The sequence below is a fragment of the Polypterus senegalus genome, chromosome 10 (assembly GCF_016835505.1).
Source record: "Polypterus senegalus isolate Bchr_013 chromosome 10, ASM1683550v1, whole genome shotgun sequence".
Classification (NCBI taxonomy): Eukaryota; Metazoa; Chordata; class Cladistia; order Polypteriformes; family Polypteridae; genus Polypterus; species Polypterus senegalus.
This window is the reverse complement of record NC_053163.1, coordinates 179563217-179586699: the sequence shown is the minus strand read 5'-3', so window position 1 is coordinate 179586699 and position 23483 is coordinate 179563217. Positions and strand designations below refer to the sequence as shown.

At 42.3% G+C, this 23483-nt stretch overlaps 1 protein-coding gene across 1 annotated transcript in view; it reads left to right on the top strand.

Moving 5' to 3' along the window:
- The first annotated feature begins 1573 nt into the window (after positions 1 to 1573).
- The window catches only part of LOC120538374 (sodium-dependent lysophosphatidylcholine symporter 1-like), a 103240-nt gene continuing 81330 nt past the window's right edge, over positions 1574 to 23483 (top strand). The window contains exons 1-2 of the mRNA XM_039767864.1: positions 1574 to 1679; positions 19749 to 19868. Of these exons, the coding sequence (XP_039623798.1) occupies positions 1632 to 1679; positions 19749 to 19868 (168 nt within the window). The 5' untranslated portion in view covers positions 1574 to 1631. The remainder of the gene's footprint in view (positions 1680 to 19748; positions 19869 to 23483) is intronic.

Here is a 23483-nt window from a genome sequence, read left to right as displayed (position 1 = left end):
GGTCCATATAATACAATACACAGATCAGAACAAATCACCAATACAGGTGTTATTTTGGCTGAGGAAGACAGACGTTTTCAAGTAGGGTAGGGTTGTCGTGAAGAAGCTTACTTAATTTGCCTGAGGACTCTCCTGACCTCCTGTCTCTTGGAATGTTAGACTCGCAATGAGCCACAACTGTGCATGAGTAACCAATAAGGTGTGTCACAAATTCCCACACTTGTTTCAAACATTCTTGCTACTTTTTTTTCATACTCAGGTATGAAATCTATCTATCTAACTCTTTAAAGCAAGCGTTTCCCACCACAGCCACAACTACATAAGCACAATACATCACACAGCAACTCTGTCTTTCACTTCCTCCTCCAATCCACCTCACAAGTATTGTCCTCCTCCTTCTCCTCCTCCTAACTCTGACTCCTTGATGTGGCAAACCATCTCATTCAAGAAGTTCAATTAATACAATACCGTCTATTTTTGTATAGCCCAAAATCATACAAGATGTGCCACAATACAATACACAGAACAGAACAAATCCTCAATAGAGTATAAAAATTAAAAATTTTCAAGTACAGAGCAAAATTTAACAGTAGATGACATCACATCATATGGTTTGGCTTTGTTTAGAGTCCTGGAGACCTCAGCCATCAAGCTGCCTTACCCTATTGGCCATTCCACAGCTGAGACCGCGCTGGGTCAGCCAATCCGATGAAAGGACCCCACGACTCCTGCGATCCTCCATCAGGGATGACTTTACCTTAGGCAGGCAGAACAACTTGGCAGGTGCCACATTTGAGTACTGAGAAGAGAAACAGAATAGGTGAGGTTTAATAACAAATTATAACTATCATGTTACTTATGGCGGCACAGTGGTGCAGTGGGTAGCGCTGCTGCATCGCTGTTAGGAGACCCAAATTCGCTTCTCGGGTCCTCCCTGCGTGGAGTTTGCATGTTCTCCCCGTGTCTGCTTGGGTTTCCTCCCACAGTCCAAAGACATGCAGGTTAGGTGCATTGGTGGTCCTAAATTGTCCCTACTGTGTGCTTGGTGTGTGTGTATGCGCGCCCTGTGGTGTGCTGGTGCCCTACCCAGGGTTTGTTTCCTGCTTTGCACCCTGTGTTGGTCGGGATTGGCTCCAACAGACCCCCGTGACACTGTAGTTAGGATATAGCGGGATGGATGTTACTTATGTTTTGGCGACAACTGTGATGCAGTCTGTACAGTTAATACTAAACACTGACCTTAGATAAAGATGGAATAAAAACCTTCTGGCACGGTAGCCCCCCCAGCACCCGCACAACTAAATAAATAAATAATAATTAAATAAAATAAATAAGTTTAAGCCAGCTGATTTACAGAGTTGCTTCCTTTCTTGTACTCAGTGCTGCCTGAATGTGTGCTGAGTTCATGCACGAATACCCCAAGCGCAAAGGACCCCAGGCGTGAACCAGAGCCAAAGTAACGTGCAGACAAGACGTGCACATGCAGTCGATGAGAGATGAAAGCGCAAACTGCAAGCGAGGCCACCGGATGCGCGCGCGAGTGACGACTCACTAGAAAAAGGCCTGCGCGGAACCGAGGGGGGTGAGTGTGACCGAACGTCTGAGCGCGCACAACACGCACGCGGAGCGCAATGGGCAGCAAGTGCAAGAACGCGGACAGGGGAAGCGACAACCAGACAGTAAGCAGCGCCTTTTTATACAGTACTGACATTCTTGACTGGCGTAACGGTCCCGTCGTTGCCTCGTCATGGATCCAGTGTCCCGGGTTGGAATCCGTGAAGTTCGCAAGTTCTCGTGGTGTATGCAGGAGTTACTTTCTATAGCCTCTCCTCCCACACCACCCAAGACGAACTGATTAATGTTAACCTAACGTGAATGGTCGCTGCGCGGACTGCTGCCCCCGTTTCCTGCATTGTTGTCAGTGCCGCCGGGTTAGGCTCCTGCCCTTCTCCGCGCCCCTGAATTAGACTAAGTGGGTCTGAGAGTGGGATGCAATGCTGTTATTAATAACCGCCACGATATCATGCAGAAGTGTTTCTTTGCACGCTTTGCTGCACAAGAGGCACAGAAAGGGGAAAAAAGTATTAAATTCCAGTAAGCTAGAATGGGACGTTAAGGTCCGTGCAAGTCTCTGGGGATAAAAGTTCCGTAAACTCTTCACATTTGTCTCCAGTCGTGCGGCTGATAATTTGTGAAAGGGAACCATTTGTAACGCCCAGTCCAGACTTGCGCAGAACACAGGCTGGCATGATTAACTAAAAAAAAGAAAAAGAAAGAAAAGAAATATTAGATACAGTAAGTAGGATTGTTGTTTACTGCGGTCCAGACATTCGGGTTCTGCAAAATTATGAGGAGGGAGTTTACGACACTATACAGTAAATGAAATCGTCTAAAGTAAGTCAGGCATCATATACTGAAATTCCCTGTTGTATCTTGTAAACGGAATCATAGTCACTCGATTTCAGAAAGACATAAACTGTATGCTGATTTTTGTGTCGTACATTGTATACTAAACGCATACTGAAATACATCCATTATACAGTATACTGATATTTGGTGTCTTGCATTTCCCAGTATATTGATCGTATACACTCGGAAACTCTCACTCTTTTTATTGAGATTTTGTCTTTTCTCTTACTGCATAAATATATAGATAGATATGTGAAAGGAACTATATGATAGATAGATAGATAGATAGATAGATAGATAGATAGATAGATAGATAGATAGATAGATATGTGAAAGGCACTATATAATAGATAGACAGTGATCGTTAATCAAATTAACTGCAACCAACTTGTTTTGTTCTTTACATCAGTTTTCCTGGTATTGCCAATTAAGTAACAGCTGACCAGTCGAGGAAGTTGTGTACATGAGAATGCAATAAAAAAAAAAAGCTCTTAGGTTTTCCTGAGCGGCAACACAGCCAGAACTTTATTTCTGCTGACAGCGTGTCGTCTTGAAAATTTGTTACAGCAGAACTGAGAATTTCTGTCATAGTAAAAATTACCAGCGTTAAATTAATATCTATTGTGTTCATGCTAACATAGGTGTGTAACATAATGAAAGGAGTCTACATAACTCAGAGAGTAAGCAGCCAATTCTACACTCATTCGCATATTCACTAATGCATGCAAGTGCACAGTATAATGGGAGAAGTTTACCTTAACGTATTTGGCAGTTTACAACATTTGAGATGCAGCTGGTTACATCTGTTTTATTTTTCCCAATGAGAGCACAGGCAGGTCAAGTGAGTGACCTGTGGTGGGATTTGAACCCACAGCCTTAGGGGTGAGGTCAACAGCTTTAAACACTACTGTACATCACACTGAAATCACCGAAGGTATACATGAAGAGTTGTGAGAAGTCTGCAACGTGACGAGTCTGGACTATCATGCCTTATGAACATTCGTTTTTTATAAATAACAGGTTAATTTAGGTTGGAAAGTTTGGTTTAAGAATCATGATTATGAACAAACTGACAAATAATCAGTTTAAAAAATATTAAATGGTCTGGAAAATAGAATCTTGCATATTTACACCTGATTTCCTTTTTTACTGTTAAGTAAGAAGGATTTGTGCCATTGTATAAAAAGGGTAATCCGTCTGCTCCAAGTAACTAGAGGTCAATAAGCTTAATGTGCATCAAAGGTAAATTACTGCACAGTCCAAAGATATGCCGGTTAGGTGGACTGGCGATTCTAAATTGTCCCTGGTGTGTGCTTGGTGTGTGGGTGTGTGTGTCCTGCGGTGGGTTGGCGCCTTGCCCGGGATTGGTTCCTACCTTGCGCCCTGTGTTGGCTGGGATTGTCTCCAGCAGACCCCCGTGACCCTGTGTTCGGATTCAACGGGTTGGAAAGTGGATGGATGGATGGATGGAAGATAAAAAAAAAAGATAGAGCAGCACATGTCTAGCACATGGGTTCAGACGAGGAAGGTCGTGTTTCAGTATTATGATGAAATTCAATGAGGAAGCAACCAAAGGATACGACCGGGGGGAAATATGGCTTTTTATAGAAGCTGTTTAAATAGATAGATAGATAGATAGATAGATAGATAGATAGATAGATAGATAGATAGATATGAAAGGTACTACAGTATATGATGGATAGATAGATAGATAGATAGATAGATAGATAGATAGATAGATAGATAGATAGATAGATATGAAAGGCACTATATAATAGATATACAATATAAAAAAAATCAGCAAATTTAACGGTATAAATACTGTAAATGGTGAAAGTAAAAGACCTGTTCTGAAAAAAAGGAAAGCTGCCTTATGTTGTGCCGAAAATTACCTGTATATCTTAAACAATACATTTCATTATTTTTTACAGCCAAGTTCTGTAAAATCGATATTTTTTTACCTTCAAAATATGCTAAATACCGTTTACTGATGCATTATAATTACACTGAAAAAATCTGTTAATTTTACAGTGTAAAACTGTTACATAGCGTAGGTAAACAACTGTAAAATGTAAAACGGTAAAGCGCTGTTTCAGTAACACAGAATTTGCATAAGGACACGCCCCCTTTTACCGCATTGTTCCTGATGAACCGCAGACTTTGAATAGTAGGGGAAAAACTTAAAGTTAGCAGACGTATTTTTCCCTGCGTGCGGAAGTTGTTTTGAAATCACGGAAGCTGATTTATGGTTGGCTGTATTCAATAAGGCGGCACGGTGGCGTAGTGGTAGCGCTGCTGCCTCGCAGTTAGGAGACTTGGGTTCGCTTCCCGGGTCCTCCCTGCGTGGAGTTTGCATGTTCTCCCCGTGTCTGCGTGGGTTTCCTCCCAAAGACATGCAGGTTAGGTGGACTGGTGATTCTAAATTGGGCTGGATGTGTTTGTGTGTGTCCTGTGGTGGGTTGGCACCCTGCCCAGGATTGGTTCCTGCCTTGTGCCCTGTGTTGGCTAAGATTGGCACCAACTGACCCCTGTGACCCTGTATTCGGATTCAGCGGGTTAGAAAATGGATGGATGTATTCAATAAGCTGGCACGCCTGTAGGACACCATACACCACAAAAGCAAACTTTTCTTCCCCACCAGACAATGTGCCCTAATTTCCTAAAACATTGAATTGTTTTCAATGTGTATAATTAAATGGTACCTGTTAGCTGTTAAGTTGTTGTTACTTTAATGATGGAAGCTGTGTACTGGGGTTTGACCCTGACAGCACTTTCTAATGGTTTATTGATTGACATATTTATTGGTCTACATGGATTTCTGGGTATGGTTAAATATTCCCTTCTGTTGGAATGTGTTGTAAAGTAAAAACTGTTTTCATTATAAAGTTATACTGTACACCTAAAAATATTGTCACCTTATTTGTTATAGTAAAATTTTGGCAACCCAGCTGCCAGTATTTTACCGTAAATGTAACATTATATTTTTTACAATATATCTATCTATCTATCTATCTATCTATCTATCTATCTATCTATCTATCTATCTATCTATCTATCTATCTATCATATAGTGCCTTTCATATCTATCTATCTATCTATCTATCTATCTATCTATCTATCTATCTATCTATCTATCTATCTATCATATAGTGCCTTTCATATCTATCTAGAACACTCCAGACGAGAACAGGCCATTCAGCCCGACAAAGCTCGCCATTCCTATCCACTTATTTCCTCCAAGAAAACATCAAGTCGAGTTTTGAAAGTCCCTAAAGTCTTACTGTCTACCACACTACTTGGTCGCTTATTCCAAGTGTCTGTTGTTCTTTGTGTAAAGAAAAACTTCCTAATGTTTGTGCAAAATTTACCCTTCACAAGTTTCCAACTGTGTCCCTGTGTTCTTGATGAGCTCATTTTAAAATAACAGACTCGATCCACTGGACTAATTCCCTTCATAATTTTATACACTTCAATCATGTCACCTCTTAATCTTCTTTTGCTTAAACTGTAAAGGCTCAGCTCTTTTAATCTTTCCTCATAATTCAACCCCTGCAGTCCTGGAATCAGCCTAGTCGCTCTTCTCTGGACCTTTTCTTGTGCTGTTATGTCCTTTTTGTAGCCTGGAGACCAAAACTGCACACAGGACTCCAGATGAGGCCTCACCAGTGTGTTATAAAGATTGAGCAGAACCTCCTGTGACTTGCACTCCACACATCAAGGCGCTATATAACCTGACATTCTGTTAGCCTTCTCAATGGCTTCTGAACACTGTCGGGAAGTCAATAGCTTGGAGTCCACTATGACTCCTAAATCCTTTTAATAAGATGGACTCTCGATTTTCCGACCGCCCATTGTGTATTCAAACCTAATATTTTTACTTCCTATGTGTAAAACCTTACATTTACTGACATTAAATTTCATCTGCCACAAATCTGCCCAAGCCTGTCTGCTATCCAAGTCCTTCTGTAATGATATAACGGATTCCAAATTATCTGCTAATCCACCTATCTTGGTATCATCTGCAAACTTAACCAGCTTGTTACTTATATTCCTATCTAAATCATTTCTGTATATTAAAATAGAAGCGGCCCCAGCACTGACCCCTGCTGGTCACCACTCTTGACATCTGCCAGTTCTGATGAGGTTCCTCGCACCATCAGCCTCTGCTTCCTGTGTCTGAGCCAATTCTGCACCCATCTAAAAACATCACCCTGAACTCCCACTTCTTTTAGTCTGATGCCCAGCCTCTCATGTGGCACCTTATCAAATGCTTTCTGAAAGTCCAGATAAATAATATCATCTGCTCCACTTTGATCGTATCCTTTTGTCGCCTACTCATAGAATTCCAACATGTTAGTAAAACACGACCTCCCTCTTCTGAACCCATGCTGACTGTTCAGAATAACTCCTGTCCTTGCCATGTGTTGCTCAATCTTAATCTTAATAATTCCTTCAATTAATTTTCCTGTGATGCTTGTCAAGCTTACTGGCCTATAGTTGCTTAGATCTGCCCAGTCACCCTTTTTATATAATGGGATGATATTTGCCATTTTCCAGTCCTTCAGAATCTCTCCAGTGTGCAGTGACTTCCTAAAAATATGTGACAAGGGTTTATATATGTACTCACTAGCCTCCTTAAGAACACGAGGATAAATATGATCTGGGCCTGGTGATTTGTTTGATTCTATCTATCTATCTATCTATCTATCTATCTATCTATCTATCTATCTATCTATCTATCTATCTATCTATCTATCTATCTATCTATCTATCTATCTATCTATCTATCTATCTATCTATCTATCTATCTATTATATAATGCCTTTCCTATCTATCTATCTATCTATCTATCTATCTATCTATCTATCTATCTATCTATCTATCTATCTATCTATCTATCTATCTATCTATCTATCTATCTTTGGTCTGAACACAAACCACAATCACTAAGAAGGAAGAAAATGAAAGTAAAATTTCTGACTTGGCAGTCCCAGTCCCAGCGTGGCATTATGCAGACATATTGCAGTTTTTGTAAAGGAGCCCCCAGTCGAGTTTCTGCTGAGTGATTTGCTGTCTGAAAGTCCTCAGCATTAGTGTGCCAGAGAGAGGATGTGCAGCGTTGTTCATAATGGCTCTCAGTTTTGTTTTAATATTTTCCGTTGCTATGACGTTGCTCTGGGGGGTCCAGAGTGTGTCCCATAACTGAGCGTGCCCTTTTACTTAGCTTGTTGATTTGGTGGTCCTATCTTGAAGTGAGGTTACCAGCCCAGTACACCACAGCATTGGGAATTCACAGTGACGATGACAGAGTTATAGAAGATGTGTAGGAGGTCACTACCCCCATTAAAGTCTCCTAAGACTTCTCAGAGCCCACACTGCCCTTTCTTATTTAGTAAAAAGCGATACAGCATATGTCTACTTTAATAAGAGTGTATCCTTTTCATCTTGCCTTGCCTGGAATTCTTTCCAACAGAAGACAGACGTAGGCCATAAATCCAGTATACTGTGGCATTGATCCAAACACACAGAGGAGAAATGGTTATAGCGAGAGCAGAAAGCGGAAAATTGAAAAAGGTCAGCCAAAGCAGATGAGATCTAGCAGATTAGCAGACTCCTAATGTCCTCCTCTCTTGTTTTCTCTCCAAATCTTAGGGTCTCTCCTCTCTTTCTCTGAGATTTCACCCATTTCACAGGGTAAGCCATGCTCTGAAATCACTTTGAGGGAATCCCCTGCTTAGAGCAGCCTTAGGCAGCCCCAGGGGTCTCTGCTTACACACTTGTCACCTATGTAAGCGGACCGCCCCTCAAGACCCCTTACAGGCCGCCGGCACTTTATTTAAGTAGAAAGGTCCCACCAATCCCTGGTTGAAATTTTTTAGAGGCAGAACGTCTTGTCCTGAAGGTTCTCTCTCTCTGTCTCTCTCTCGTTATCACCGCGTCTCTCACGCTCACTCTCAGGGCACCCAAAGCACATGCAGGGCTAACTGTCCACTGTCTTTGGAGACGATCTAATAACGCTTTAGCGTCTCAGGCTCTTAGGCTCATGAGGTTGCTCTAACTGTGATAAACGTTGTTTTTAGAGATGCAGCGGTTTGCAGACAGAATACATGAGATGGAGGTCAGTGGAGTGACGAGGATGCAGGTAGTAGAGTTGGCGAAGGTGGAGGAGTTTAAATACTTGGGATCAACAGTACAGAGTACCGGGGACTGTGGAAGAAAGAGAGGTGAAGAAGGGAGTGCAGGCAGGGTGGAGCGTGTGAAGAAGAGTGTCAGGAGTGATTTGTGACCGACGGATATCAGCGAGAGTGAAAGGGAAGGTCTACAGGACCTATTGGGGTGTTTATATGGGTTGGAGTCGGTGGCATAGGAGACAGAGCTGAAGGTGGCAGAGTTAAAGATGTTAAGATTTGCATTGGGCGTGACGAGGATGGACAGGAATAGAAATGAGGACATTAGCTCAAGTTGGACGGTTGGGAGACAAAGCCAAAGAGGCGAGTTTGAAAATCTGGTAGGGCGTAACACCTGCCAGACATATTTGCTGACTCATCTACTGGTGCAGCAATAATTGAACAAGGGAACATTCTTCCTGAGGTATGTCAATGAACGTGATGGGTAGAGAAGGGTGCCAGGAGAGTTTTTTTGATAGAAGAGTACCTGCAAGAGTGAAAGAGAAGATCTATGAAGCGGTGATGAGACCAGCTATGTTACATGGGTTGGAGACGGTGGCACTGACCAGAAAGCAGGAGACAGAGCTGGAGGTGGCAGAGCTAAAGATGCTAAGATTGGCATTGGGCGTGATGAGGATAGAGAGGATTAGAAATGAGGACACAGTGGCGTAGCTCGAGTTCATGCTGCTCAGGGTGGGGCGGTGCTTCAATTTGCCACCCTCCAACATATCTGAATATGTTAATCCATCCATTTTCCAACCCGCTGAATCTGAACACAGGGTCACGGGGGTCCTCTGGAGCCAATCCCAGCCAACACAGGGCGCAATGCTGGAACCAATCCCGGGCAGGGCACCAACCCACCACAGGACACCCACACCCACAGCACACACTAGGGACAATTTAAGATCGCCAATCCACCTAACCTGCATGTCTTTGGACTGTGGGAGGAAACCCACGCTGACACGGGGAGAACATGCAAACTCCACGCAGGGTGGACCCGGGAAGCGAACCCTAACGGGTCTCCTAATTGTGAGGCAGCAGCACTACCACTGTGCCACCGTGCCGCCCATCTGAATATGTTAAACTATTTAAATGTAAAATTAAAATGACGTATAGAGACTAATTAAGATACATTTTGCATAGATTTATTCCTATATAGAGAAACAGGAATCATTTTTCACATATAATTATTTATAAGCGTCAACTAGACAAGAATATAGTATAGACGCACTGATAAGTCGTGTCCTGATTGTTAGATTAATATAACTACGCAGCGAAAACCAGAGCCAGTGTAGTGTAGAAGTGATTGGTGGGGATGTTTTCTGCTCAGAGCAAGAATGCATTCGGATTGATAACGAAACGATATTATACAGTAAATCAGTTGTTTATCTTCCTAGAAGTTATTATCGGGATAATGTTCATGTTTATTTTTGTTATTGCCTCATAAATTTCAACTGCTGCGTCTGATACTGTCACAAAATGTGTGTCTGAAAATAATTTTTGAAGCATTTGTGGATAAAAATCAGAGAATTTGACTTTTTTCATTCATGAGTGATATTTTTCCGAACCCTTTTGCTTACACACGAATTGTACTGAGGCTTTAGGCCAATAATGCTGCCCCCAAAAATGTGCCACCCGGGACAGACTGCCCACCTAGCTGCGCCACTGGTTGGACAGTTGGGAGACAAAGACAGAGAGGCGAGATTGCGTTGGTTTGGACATGTGCAGAGGAGAGATGCTGGGTATAATGAGAGAAGGGTGCTAAGGATAGAGCTGCCAGGTAAGAGGAGAAGAGGAAGGCCTAAGACAGTGGTTCTCAAATTGTGGGGTAGGCCTCCCTTGGGGGGCACGAAGTAACAAAAAGTGGGGCGCGAAGATGTGAAAAAAAGAAAACAAGAATCAAAAATATGAAAAATACACCTATTGAAACCAAAACAAATGAACTTAAACTACATTCTGATAGTAGAAAAATAAATATAGAGTTAGATAAATGTCGATAAAAGTTAAGTAGGTATAATAAAATATGCATCTATGATATATCATTAATTAAAAAAGAACAAATTGGTATTGATGGGCTCCTTTCAAAAAAAACTTTAGGGTGGCGCAATTAAAACTGTTATGAAAACTTGGGTCGCAAATATGTAAAGGTTGAGAAACGCTGGCCTAAGAGGAGGTTTATGGATGTGCAGGTGGAGGGTTTGACAGAGTGGGATGTAGGAGACAGGAAGATATGGAAACAGATGATCCGCTGTGGAGCCCCCTAACGGAAGCAGCCGAAAAAAGAAGAAGGAGAAGAGATGCAGCTGGAGCTTATCCTTGAAAGAGTGTCATAAGATTGGTGTTCTATTCGTAGTCGGAGGTGTACAGAGTGAAGAGCACAGCAGGCAGGCCTGTTCCTTGTGGAGTTCCAGTGTCGCACACATTCTTCTCAGAGACGCAGGCCTTGAGTCTCACAAACTGTGGCCTGTCTGACAGATAGTCCATTATCAGGACACCACAGGCTCCTCCACCTCTATATCTCTTAACGGAGATGGCTGTATGGTGTTGAAGGCACTGCAAATGATCAAAAAACGAATCCTCACAGTGCTGCCAGCTTTGTCCAAGTGAGAGTAACAACAACCACATTTATTTCTATAGTATGCTTTCATACAAATGATATAGCTCAAAGTGCTAGAAAGAAGATGAAGAAAGAAAAAAGAAAAATATAAAAATAAGAAGGGCGGCACGGTGGCGCAGTGGTAGCGCTGCTGCCTCGCAGTTAGGAGACCTGGGTTCGCTTCCCGGGTCCTCCCTGCGTGGAGTTTGCATGTTCTCCCGTGTCTGCGTGGGTTTCCTCCGGCGCTCGGTTTCCTCCCACAGTCCAAAGACATGCAGGTTAGGTGGATTGGCGGTTCTAAATTGGCCCTGGTGTGTGCTTGGTGTGTGGGTGTGTTTGTGTGTGTCCTGCGGTGGGTTGGCACCCTGCCCAAGATTGGTTCCTGCCTTGTGCCCTGTGTTGGCTGGGATTGGCTCCAGCAGACCCCCGTGACCCTGTATTCGGATTCAGCGGGTTAGGAAATGGATGGATGGATAAAAATAATATTAGGCAATACTAAGTAACAAAGAATAAAGACCAGGAGGATAGAAAAAAAACTAACAAAAAAAAAACTGGAGAAAAAAAAAAAACAAAAAACAAAATCTGCAGGGGTTCCGAGGCCACGAGACCACCCAGCCCCTACTAGGCATTCTACTGAACATCAATGATCTCAATCAGTCTTCATGGTTTTCAGGCTTCAGAATTAGATGATGATGGTCATGTGGACCTCTGGCCTTCAATCCATCAATGCAGTGACTGCACGGTGCTTTGATCGGGTGGTGGTGGGGGGCGCAGATCACCACAGAAAACCGGAAAAAGAACAGCAGAGAAAGAAGGGGTTGATATCGATTACGGAGCCAGGATAAAAACGATAATTAAATGCATATTCAGAATATCAGGTGTGGTGGATTGCCGGCATTTTACTCCGGCCCTCACCCCCTGGCCGCTAGGAGGAGCTCTCCTGAGAGCATATACGGGCCCCGAATTCCAGCAGGGCCTCATAGATTATGTAGTTTTTATACACAGTCCTGCTGGATACCTTGGGGGCCACTGGGAGTCGCTGTCGGGAGGCCAATAGACTCATTTGGACATCATGACCCGGAAGTTCGTCACAGGAAGAGCGACGGGCTTCCGGGGTGAAGAAAAGTACTGTTTACCCTGACCCGGAAGGAATAAGGACTTGTGGAACTGTTGGGCAGAAAGACTTCCAGGTCAGGGGGAATAAAAGGACTCTGGGAACTCCCAGACACTGAGCTGAGCTGGGTGGTAGGAGGGCAACGCGTCTGGGAGTGGAGGATTGTGATTATTACTGATTTATTATTGTTATTGTGATTGATGAATATAGTGGAGTGGAGGGTGCTTGGTGCACACTATTATAATAAATATAATTATTGTGGCACTTTTACCAGGTGTTTGGCGTGGTACCTGAGGGTTCAAGGGAGCAATACTGCCCCCTACTGCGACACAGGGTTACACTAAAAGGAAGCTGTTTGAAAGCCATATTAAAGTAATGTGTTTTTAGCAGTTTATTAAAGTGCTCCACCATATTAATCTGGCGAATTTCTATCGGTCAGCTATTCCAGATTTTAGGCCACCTCACCACTTCTTTTAAGTTTAGCTCTTGGAATTCTAACCAGACACTCATTTAAAGATCTAAGGTTACGATTTGGAGTGTAAGGTGAGAGACATTCGGAAATATAGGATGGAGCAGATTATGTAAGGCTTTGTAAACCATAAGCAGTATTTCAAAGTCAATTCTAAATGTCACAGGTAACCAGTGTAGTGACATCAGAACTGAGAGATGTGCTCAGATTTTCTTTTCCTAGTGAAGATTCTGGCAGCTCCATTCTGCACTCGTTGTAATTGATTGATGTCTTTTTTGGGTGGTCCTGAGAGGAGTGTGTTGCAGTAATCTAACCGACTAAAAACAAAAGTTAATTTTTCAGGCATCTTGCAAAGTTATAAGGGTTTTAATTTTTGCTATATTCCTTAAGTGAAAAAATGCTGTCCCAGTAATCTGATTAATATGTGATTTAAAATTTAGATCAGAATCAATAATTAACCCTAAATCCTTTACCTCTGTCTTGATTTTTAATACTAATGGATCAAGTTTATTTCTAATACCCTCATTATTTCCAATTTCTCTTTATTTAGTTTGAGAAAATTGCTACTCATCCATTCAGAAACACAAGTAAGACATTGTGTCAGTGAATCAAGAGAGTCGGGGTCATCAGGCGCTATTGATAAATAAAGTTGTGTGTCGTCAGTATAGCTGTGGTAGCTCACGTTATGCCTTGTGGAGCAGAGATATAATGGTATCCTCCACTCCAGGCTTTGTCTGTCCAAATGGTCTAACACAAAAGGACTCATACAGTCCAGGACAGGCTTTCAAAGGCCTTCAAGATGTGAGCTGTGAGATGTGAGTGTCCTGGTCTGTGATAATTAGGTAAAGAGGAGCCTTCCATCTTTGGAACTGGAGCAATGCAGGATGTCTTCCCCAACAAATGGCACTTTCTGCAACCTTAGGGATGGGTGGGATTGGTGACAGAGGATATCATAACATTGGTGAGCACAGGGCCAAAGAACCTGAGGACCAACTCCATCTGGTCCTCTGCGTTCTCCTGTGTGTAGTTTCCTCAGTTGTCTAGTTGTCTTCTCACATGTTCTTCAGTTATTTTCAGCCCATACTGATTGTCAGGGGTGGTCTTGTCACCGGCCAGCAATAGAAGTTGTTGATGTAGGGCAATGGTCATTGGAAGAAGATGGCAATGGTAGGGAAAATCTATTAAAAATTGGTTTACAGCATTAGCTTTGCTCACATCCCCTTCTAGCAGCCTTTCTTGGCTGTAATTTCAGTGACCCAGGAAAGTCAACGTTTGTGGTTTTGGCAGGCAAATAGATGTAGCAGTGGTGATAATAACAATAATAGATCTCTATCTTGTTGAGAGGTTTACTTACCTCGACAGTGACATTCATATCTCTGGTGACTCTTTCTATGAAGTCAGTAGACAGATTGGGAGAGCATGGGGGGTCATGAGGTCACTGGAAAGGGGTTTGTGGCGCTCCTGATATCTCTGCAAAAGAACAAAGGTCCAAGTCTTTAGAGTCCTGGTGCTTCCTGTTTTCCTATCTGGTTACAAGACTTGGATGCTATCCAGTGACCTCGGATGAAGACTAGACTCCTTTGGTACTGTGTCTCTTCGGAGAATCCTTGGGTACCACTGGTTTGACTTTGTGTCGAATTAGCGGTTGCTGATGGAGTCCCGAATGAGGCACATTACCTGCATTGTGCGATTTGGCACGATTCCCTGAGGGTGATCCGGCTCATAAGATCCTCATTGTTGTGGCTGGACCAGGCCAAGGGGAACACCTGCGTAACTCCTGGCTGTGGCAGATAGAGGGTCATTTCCAGAGGGTGGGACTGGACCGCGTGTCTGCCTGGGGGGTTGGCAACTATCTATCTATCTATCTATCTATCTATCTATCTATCTATCTATAGTTGTGCTTGAAAGTTTGTGACCCCTTTAGAATTTTCTATATTTCTGCATAAATACGACCTAAAACATCATCAGATTTTCACTCAAGTCCTAAAAGTAGATAAAGAGAAACCAGTTAAACAAATGAGACAAAAATATTATACTTGGTCATTTATTTATTGAGGAAAATGATCGAATATTACATATTTGTGACTTTGCAAAAGTATGTGAACCTCACGGATGATCAGTTAGTTTGAAGGTGAAATTCGAGTCCGGTGTTTTCAATCAATGGATGCCAATCAGGTGTGAGTGGGTACCCTGTGTTATTTAAAGAACAGGATCTATCAAAGTCTATCTTCACAACATGTTTGTGGAAGTGTATCATGACACAAACAAAGGAGATTTCTGAGGACCTCATAAAAAGAGGTGTTGATGCTCATCAGGCTGGAAAAGCTTACAAAACCATCTCTAAAGAGTTTGGACTCCACCAACCCACAGTCAGACAGATTGTGTACAAATGGAGGAAATTCAAGACCATTGTTACCCTCCCCAGGAGTGGTCGACCAGCAAAGATCACTCCAAGAGCAAGGCACACGTGTAATAGTCGGCGAGGTCACAAAGGACCCCTGGGTAACTTCTAAGGAACTGAAGGCCTCTCTCACATTGGCTAATGTTCATGTTCATGAGTCCACCATCAGGAGAACACTGAACAACAATGGTGTGCATGGCAGGGTTGCAAGGAGAAAGCCATTGCTCTCCAAAAAAAAAGCATTGCTGCTTGTCTGCAGTTTGCTAAAGATCACGTGGACAAACCAGAAGGCTATTGGAAGAATATTTTGTGGACGGATGAGACCAAACATGAAAAGCGTTATGTTTGGAGAAAGGAAAACACTGCATTAAGCATAAGAACCTTATCCCATCTGTGAAACATGGTGGTGGTAGTATCATGGTTTGGACGTGTTTTGCTGCATCTTGGCCAGGATGGCTTGCTTGAAACAATGAATTCTGAATTATATCAGAGAATTCTAAAGGAAAATGTCAGGACATCTGTCCATGAAGTGAATCTCAAGAGAAGGTGGGTCATGCAGCAAGACAACGACCCTAAGCACACAAGTCGTTCTACCAAAGAATAGTTCAAGAAGAATAAAGTTAATGTTTAGGAATGGCCAAGTCAAAGTCCTGACCTTAATCCAATCGAAATGTTGTGGAAGGACCTGAAGCGAGCAGTTCATGTGAGGAAACCCACCAACATCCCAGAACTGAAGCTGTTCTGTACGGAGGAATGCGCTAAAATTCCTCCAAGCCGGTGTGCAGGAAAGATCAAAAGTTACCGGAAACGTTTAGTTACAGTTATTGGTGCAAAGGGGGTCACACCAGATACTGAAAGCAAAGGTCCACATACTTTTGCCACTCACAAATATGTAATATTCGATCATTTTCCTTAATAAATAAATGACCAAGTATAATATTTTTGTCTCATTTGTTTAACTGGTTTCTCTCTTTTAGGACTTGAGTGAAAATCTGATGATGTTTTAGGTCACATTTATGCATAAATATAGAAAATTCTAAAGGGTTCACAAACTTTCAAGCACAACTCTATCTATCTATCTATCTATCTATCTATCTATCTATCTATCTATCTATCTATTATATAGTGCCTGTCCTATCTATCTATCTATCTATCTATCTATCTATCTATCTATCTATCTATCTATCTATCTATCTATCTATCTATCTATCTATCTATCTATCTATCTATCTATCTATCTATCTATTCTGTATAAGTTGGTTTTGTGCTTTGCTGAATTGGAAGTCAGCCAAAACACCGTAAGCAGCACATTCCTAACATGACGTGAGTGACAATATGCAGCACAGAGACAGCCGCTGTTACACATGACGTCTGGCTACTTAACTGTGCTTTCCATTCAAAGGAGCCTTCTCAAATCAGACCTTCATTAATTCTGTATCTAGTTAATTTATAGTCTGTGAAATTTCTTGTATGATATTCAGCTTTAGTGGTCAGAATGAGTCTCTTATCTGACCTTTAAAAATCTGAAAGTCATGTTCCTAAAGCTGATGTCACATCATGCAACCTCTAGTCGTGGGTATGTCAGATATCGACACTGGACCAAGTTAGTTTAACCAACCGAAAAAGCGCTTGGCGTGTCACATCTACCAGCTGTGTGCCAGCCTTCTAGTACAGTTATGCTGGCCTCTTTGAAATGTGAAACTCGAGACATGAGACAGACGAGCGCCTTTTCTGTTCGTGAGGTCCAAACAAGTGTGTTTCTTATTTCGAGTTGCAGGTTAGGTGAACTGGTGAAACTAAATTGGCCCTAGTGTGCATTTGTGAGTGTGTGGTCGGGGTGTGTGTGTGTGTGTGTGTGTGTGGTAGGGGTGCGTGTGTGTGTGTAATTGTGTGTTTACCCCCACAATACTGTTCAGGACTAAGTGGGCTAGAAAATGACCGACTGAGTGTACTGACAGGAAAAGGATTTTCAGAGAAGATTTTATAAGAAAAGATTGAGGGAAAAGACGTGGCCTGATAAACAAAGTAAGGATCAAAAGTGGAGGTCAAAAGCACTAAGATCAACGCCACTAAATCGCTAAAAAAAATAGCCAAAAAAATCAGTTAAAAAAAATTAATCAAAGAGTAAGCAGACCTTCCAGTACCAATAAGTATCAAAGAAAGTTGTGTTCAATTGCTAAGGGTTTTTATGCAATCCAAAATAAATTAGAACTGCACAAGTTGAACTTTATATAATCGCACTGATGATGTCTTTATCTCACCAGCCCAGTGCATTGTGGGTTGAATCACCAAGGCAATTATTTAGGAATGTCCATCATAACAGAAGAGCTCTGTCATAAGGAATTAAAAAGTGCTATTATTAACTCCAAAGATATAAAAAAAGAAACAATTCAGTGCTTCAGACACATCTCTCTGCCAATATACAGTATTTTAACACATATTTGCTTATATATTTTTTTGCAAATTAATGTTTCTTCCCCTATTAGAAACACATTTTTCAAATAAACAGACACATTTGTTCTTTGAAAGAAATGGGTGACTTATTTTTAATTTGTGTTTGGTACGACCTTTAACTGAAAGAATCATTTCGATTAAATGCCACCAGGAGTATTTCGACACGACCACAGAAGGAAGTCAGCCCACAAAGTACTAAGAATACAAACTGATATCCATGGAACTGCGCGTTTGCACTGAGGCATGAAAAAGAAGAAGTACCATTTAAATACGGGTCAGCATTTCACACATAGCAATTATGCAGAAAAGCTGCAAAATTATAAATAAACCAGCCTGTTTAGGTATTGTTTTCAAATCAGCTTAATTTATTAATCATTAGCAATAAAATAAAAAAGTAAAACATACCATAAGTATTGTGTGATACTTAAATATACAGTAAGCTGATGACCCCTTCCATGTAGTCTATAGTTCTCTGCTCTGTGCCCAGTAGCGCTATGTGAACTGATTGTCTCAAACTACAGAAAAGCAGAACCGCCAGTAACTGGTCCAGAACACTGAGTCTCGCCAGGGGGCGCACATGAGTGTAACTGCACAACCCAAGCGAGCACCTCTCCTTCCTCTATGTACATTTCCTGAGTCAAAATATAAGAATACGGCCTCAAAATCCACAAACACACATTAGGAGAATACATGCTTGAATTTATTTCAAGAGCACATAACTCACACTCACCAACGTACTGCATTGGAGACAGCAGGAAGACTCACACTCTGTGCCTGATCATCAACAGACACTGTGGGCACTGGTTTGTTCAAATTCTGCTCGTGCTTTTTTCATTTTTAGTTTTAATCGCTTCAAACTATTAAAATTCAATATGAGGTCTACTGAATGTATTATCAGGATCTATATAAGAGATAGATAGATAGATAGATAGATACTTTAGTATAGTAGGCAGGATAGATAGACAGATGTGAAAGGCACTATATGATAGATAGATAGATAGATAGATAGATAGATAGATAGATAGATAGATAGATAGATAGATAGATAGATAGATAGATAGATAGATAGATAGATAGATAGATAGATAGATAGATAGAACTTTATTTGTCCCCTTGAGGAAATCTGACTTTTTACAGAAGCTCTTTAAATGCATAAATAAATAAGCAGATACATAATTACATAACTCAATCTCATGGCTAAGACTTAGACTTCTGAATTGTCCTTCCATCGTAGCTTTTTTAGGTGAAAGTTCCCAGCTACTTTTATTTCTCAGTCAAACTGCTAAAGGAAGCTTTGTATGATTGTATAATTGTATGTTGGTATGCAAGCTGATATAAGAATCAGGCTCACAGAACACAAAGACATTTGAACTATAGATTCACTTCTTCTTGGAAAAGTGAGATCATAGGCCGTAACCAATGGGGCAAAGTAAAAATATTTCTTTTGAAATACTAGAGATGGTTTGCACGTCTAATAACTTACTTCGGTGCCATTTTAGCAGCGTAACATATCATTCTGACATCTGTATAATCCTGCCAGCCCTGGGCATAAGGTAGGAAAGCACTGGACGAGACAGCAGTCAGTTGTAGAGGGCACTCAGACACGCTGCACCTCTCATGCCAGTACTTGGCCTATCTGAAACTGTCATGGATTTTGGGGGGGTTGGTCTGAGTACAAAGAGACCACCAATGCACACCCATAGAAGTGAGCAGACTCCACAGAGAGGATGACCGGGTGCAGGATTTGAACCTGGAATGCTCCATCTTTGCGGTGGCAGCTCGTTCTGCCCACTGCATCACCGCTACTACCCACATGTCTGTTTTCTTAAATTGTAACTGATTTATGGCACTGACATTGTTAACAGATAGCAAGTAAAAAGTAGCAAAACCTAAAAATAAAGAGTACTTTAAAGAGGAAGATATCGACCAGTGTTTAATCGTGTGTGACTTACAGTTTTTTAATAACTGTGTGAAAACATGAATTGGAAACCATTTTAATGACACATACAGCTTAAAGGAAGTGAATGGAGCTCGTCATACTAAAGCTCACGCACGGTCAGACTGGATGACTGCGCATATGCGCTATGACAGGGACGAGTGCCTAAATTATAACGTTTTCTTGTTATTTTTTTTTCCAGACTGAAACAAATCTGCCTTTTTCAAGAAAAATTTGCTATGCCATTGGAGGAGCACCTTATCACATGACTGGAAATGCCCTGGCGTTCTTTCTGCAGATCTTCTTCTTGGACGTGGTGCATGTGAGAAAACTCATGATATAAAATTATTAAATGTAATGTAATCCTACATGTTTAATGATTCTTCAGGAACTTGTCTTATGTAGATGAAACCATGAGAGGTCGGAAAGGTTTACAAAGAGAACAACTGAGGGAAAGGCAGAGTAGCTGTTATGGCACACTGGCACACACATGGCACCTTTCTGTTGGAAATGCTGTCTTGAGGCACTTTTCAAGTATGAGCACTTGGCAGAATTTGTTATATTTAACTTTATTTTTACAGCTAGAGCACAATTAGGGTGCCTGGAAGGAGAGAGTGGGCTCAGGGCATTATCTCCCCCAGGACGCTAAAGGACAGCCCATCTGGGTAACGGTGGCACCATGGATTCCCACAGGATATGCTGGGAGTTGGAGTTCGCTGCAGCTCTGTTGGGTCCCGTGGGCACCACCAGGGGTAGCCATAGAGATGGCAGAGTCCTACTGCGTTGGGCTTTCACCACACCTGGATCACTCGCTGGTGCAGCTTAAAAGAAGCCAGCTGCCATTACTGCGGGTGCCAGAGTCGGGAGGGAGAAGACAAAGCTTGCCAGAGGAGGAGTGGAGATGAAGAAGAATGAGAGAGAGAAAAAGAGAGGAGGAAGAAGAAGACAAAGTACTGTGTTTCCTTGTGCCTTGTACTGTGCTGCTGAGGGGAACGACTGGAAATAAATGTGTGTTGTGTGCAGAACTTGTGCCTGCTGTCTGCCTGCGTCGGGTTCTTTCTTATTCAGCAAAAATGTGGGTGAGCCCACTGCCTTGGCTGAGAAGCAACCCCACATATGAGTGGTCTCAGGGTGCTTTACTGTTGGCGTGAACACAGGACTGATGGTAGCGCCGCTCACCTTTTCTTTCTTCCGGATGCCCCAAACCCGTGGTTCTCAGTCTGTGGGGCAGGACCCCCTAAGGGGGCGTGAAGTAACAAAAAGGGGGGCGCGAAGATATGACAAAAAGAAAACAAGAATTGAAAATATGAAAAATACATCTATTGAAATCAAAACAAATTAACTTAAACTACATTCTGATACTGGAAAAAAATATAGAGTTAGATAACTGTCGATAAACGTTTAGGTATAATAAAATATGCATCTATGATATATCATTAATTAAAAATGAACAAAGTGGTATTAGTGGGCTCCTTTGAAGAAAACCTTAGGGGGGCGCGATTAAAACTGTTATGAAAACTCGGGTTGCAAATACTTAAAGGTTGAGAATCTCTGCCCCAAACTATCGGCAAGGGGATTCATCAGAGAAAATGACTTTTTCCCCCAGAAGCCCTCAGCAGTCCAATCCCTGTAGCTTTTGCAGAATATCAGTCTGTCCCTGATGGGTTTTTTTTTTTGGCTTCTTTACTGCCCTTCTTGACACCCACCCACCAGGCTGTCCTCCAAAAGTCTTCACCTCACTCACCTCACCTGCCTGCTGCCATTCCTGAACAAGCTCTGTACTGGTGGTGCCCCCCCCAATCCCGAGCTATGAATAAAGAACATCCTCTGAGAGCAACTTCTCCCAACCATCCAAGAACAGTTTGGCAGCCCACAATGCCTTTTCCAGCATGATGGAGCAGCGGGCCATAAGACAAAAGTGAGAACGAAGTGGCTTGGGGAACAGAACATTAAAATTTTGGGTCCATGGCTGGGAAGCTCCCCAGACCTTAATCTCATTGAGAGCTTGTGGTCAGTCCTCAAAAGGCGGACGGACAAACAAAAACCCACCAATTCCGACAAACAATAATAATAACAATAAGTTTTATTTATGTTGCGCCTTTCATACACTCCGGGACACTTTACAATTCAATAAACACATTAACAAGACAGTAGAAGAAATTACATACACGAAAAAGAATAATACTCATTGAAAAAAAGTTTGAAATGAATAATAGATTTTCCCATGCAAAGGCTGAGAGGAAAAGAATTCCAAATTTTAGGAGCCATCACACTGAAAGCTCTGCCCCCCATAGTTACTACCCTGTATTTAGGTACAGTGAGTAAGTTAGCGTCCGATGATCTTAATGCACGGGCAGGACTGTAAGGAAGCAGCGGCTCAAAAAGATAATGAGGGGCTAAACCATGAAGGGCTTTAAAGGTGACGGGAATAATTTTATATTTGATTCTTGAAGAAACTGGCAACCAATGCAAATCATAGAGGACAGGAGTGATGTGAGCAGAATTCTGAACATACGGTAATCTATTGACATATTGCATTGCAGTCGTCCAGACGGGTAGTGATGATGACAGCGTGAATGAGTGTTTCAGTGTCTTTCACACTAATGAGAGTAATGTTGCCAAGATTAAAAAAAAACCCCAAGCATTGACTATTGGCTGCCATCAGTCAGGATTTGGCCCAGAGGTTGATTGACAGCATGCCAGGGCAAATTGCAGAGGTCTTAATAATAAATAATAATACATTTTATTTATATAGCGCCTTTCCCATGCTCAAGGTGCTTTACAGAGTGCTTCACCACCTGAGACCACAGGTCCGTCACGCCCTCGACCCTCTGCAGTTTGCATACCAGGAGAAGGTGGGACCGGAGGATGCCATCATCTATATGCTACATCGATCCCTCTCCCACCTGGACAGAGGCAGTGGTGCTGTAAGAAATATGTTTGTGGACTTCTCTAGCACCTTCAAAACCATCCAACCTCTGCTCCTTAGAGACAAGCTGACTGAGATGGGAGTAAACTCACACCTGGTGGCATGGATTGTGGACTATCTTACAGACAGACCTCAATATGTGCGTCTTGGGAACTGCAGGTCTGACATTGTGGTCAGCGATACAAGGGCGCCGCAGGGGACTGGACTTTCTCCGGTCCTGTTCAATCTATATACATCAGACTTCCAATACGACTCGGAGTCCTGCCACGTGCAAAAGTTCGCTGATGACACTGCTATTGTGGGCTGTATCAGGAGTGGGCAGGAGGAGGAGTACAGGAAGTTAATCAAAGACTTTGTTAAATGGTGCGACTCAAACCACTTACACCTTAACACCAACAAGACCAAGGAGCTGGTGGTGGATTTTGGAGGCCTAGGCCCCTCATGGACCCTGTGATCATCAGAGGTGACTGTGTGCAGAGGGTGCAGACCTTTAAATATCTGGGAATGAAGCTGGATGACAAATTGGACTGGACTGCCAACACTGATGCTCTATGTAAGAAAGGTCAGAGCAGACTATACTTTCTGAGAAGGTTGGCATCCTTCAACATCTGCAGTAAGATGCTGCAGATATTCTACCAGACGGTTGTGGCGAGTGCCCTCTTCTACGCGGTGGTGTGCTGGGGTGGCAGCATAAAGATAAAAGACGCCTCACGCCTGGACAAACTTGTTAAGAAGGCAGGCTCTATTGTAGGAGTAAAGTTGGACAGTTTAACATCTGTGGCAGAGCGACGGGCATTAAGCAAACTCCTGTCAATCATGAAGAACCCACTGCATCCACTGAACAGGATCATCTCCAGATAGAGGAGTAGCTTCAGTGACAGACTTTTGTCACCGTCCTGCTCCACTGACAGACTGAGGAGATCGTGTATATCTATTATATAGTGCCTTTCATATCTATCTATCTATCTATCTATCTATCTATCTATCTATCTATCTATCTATCTATCT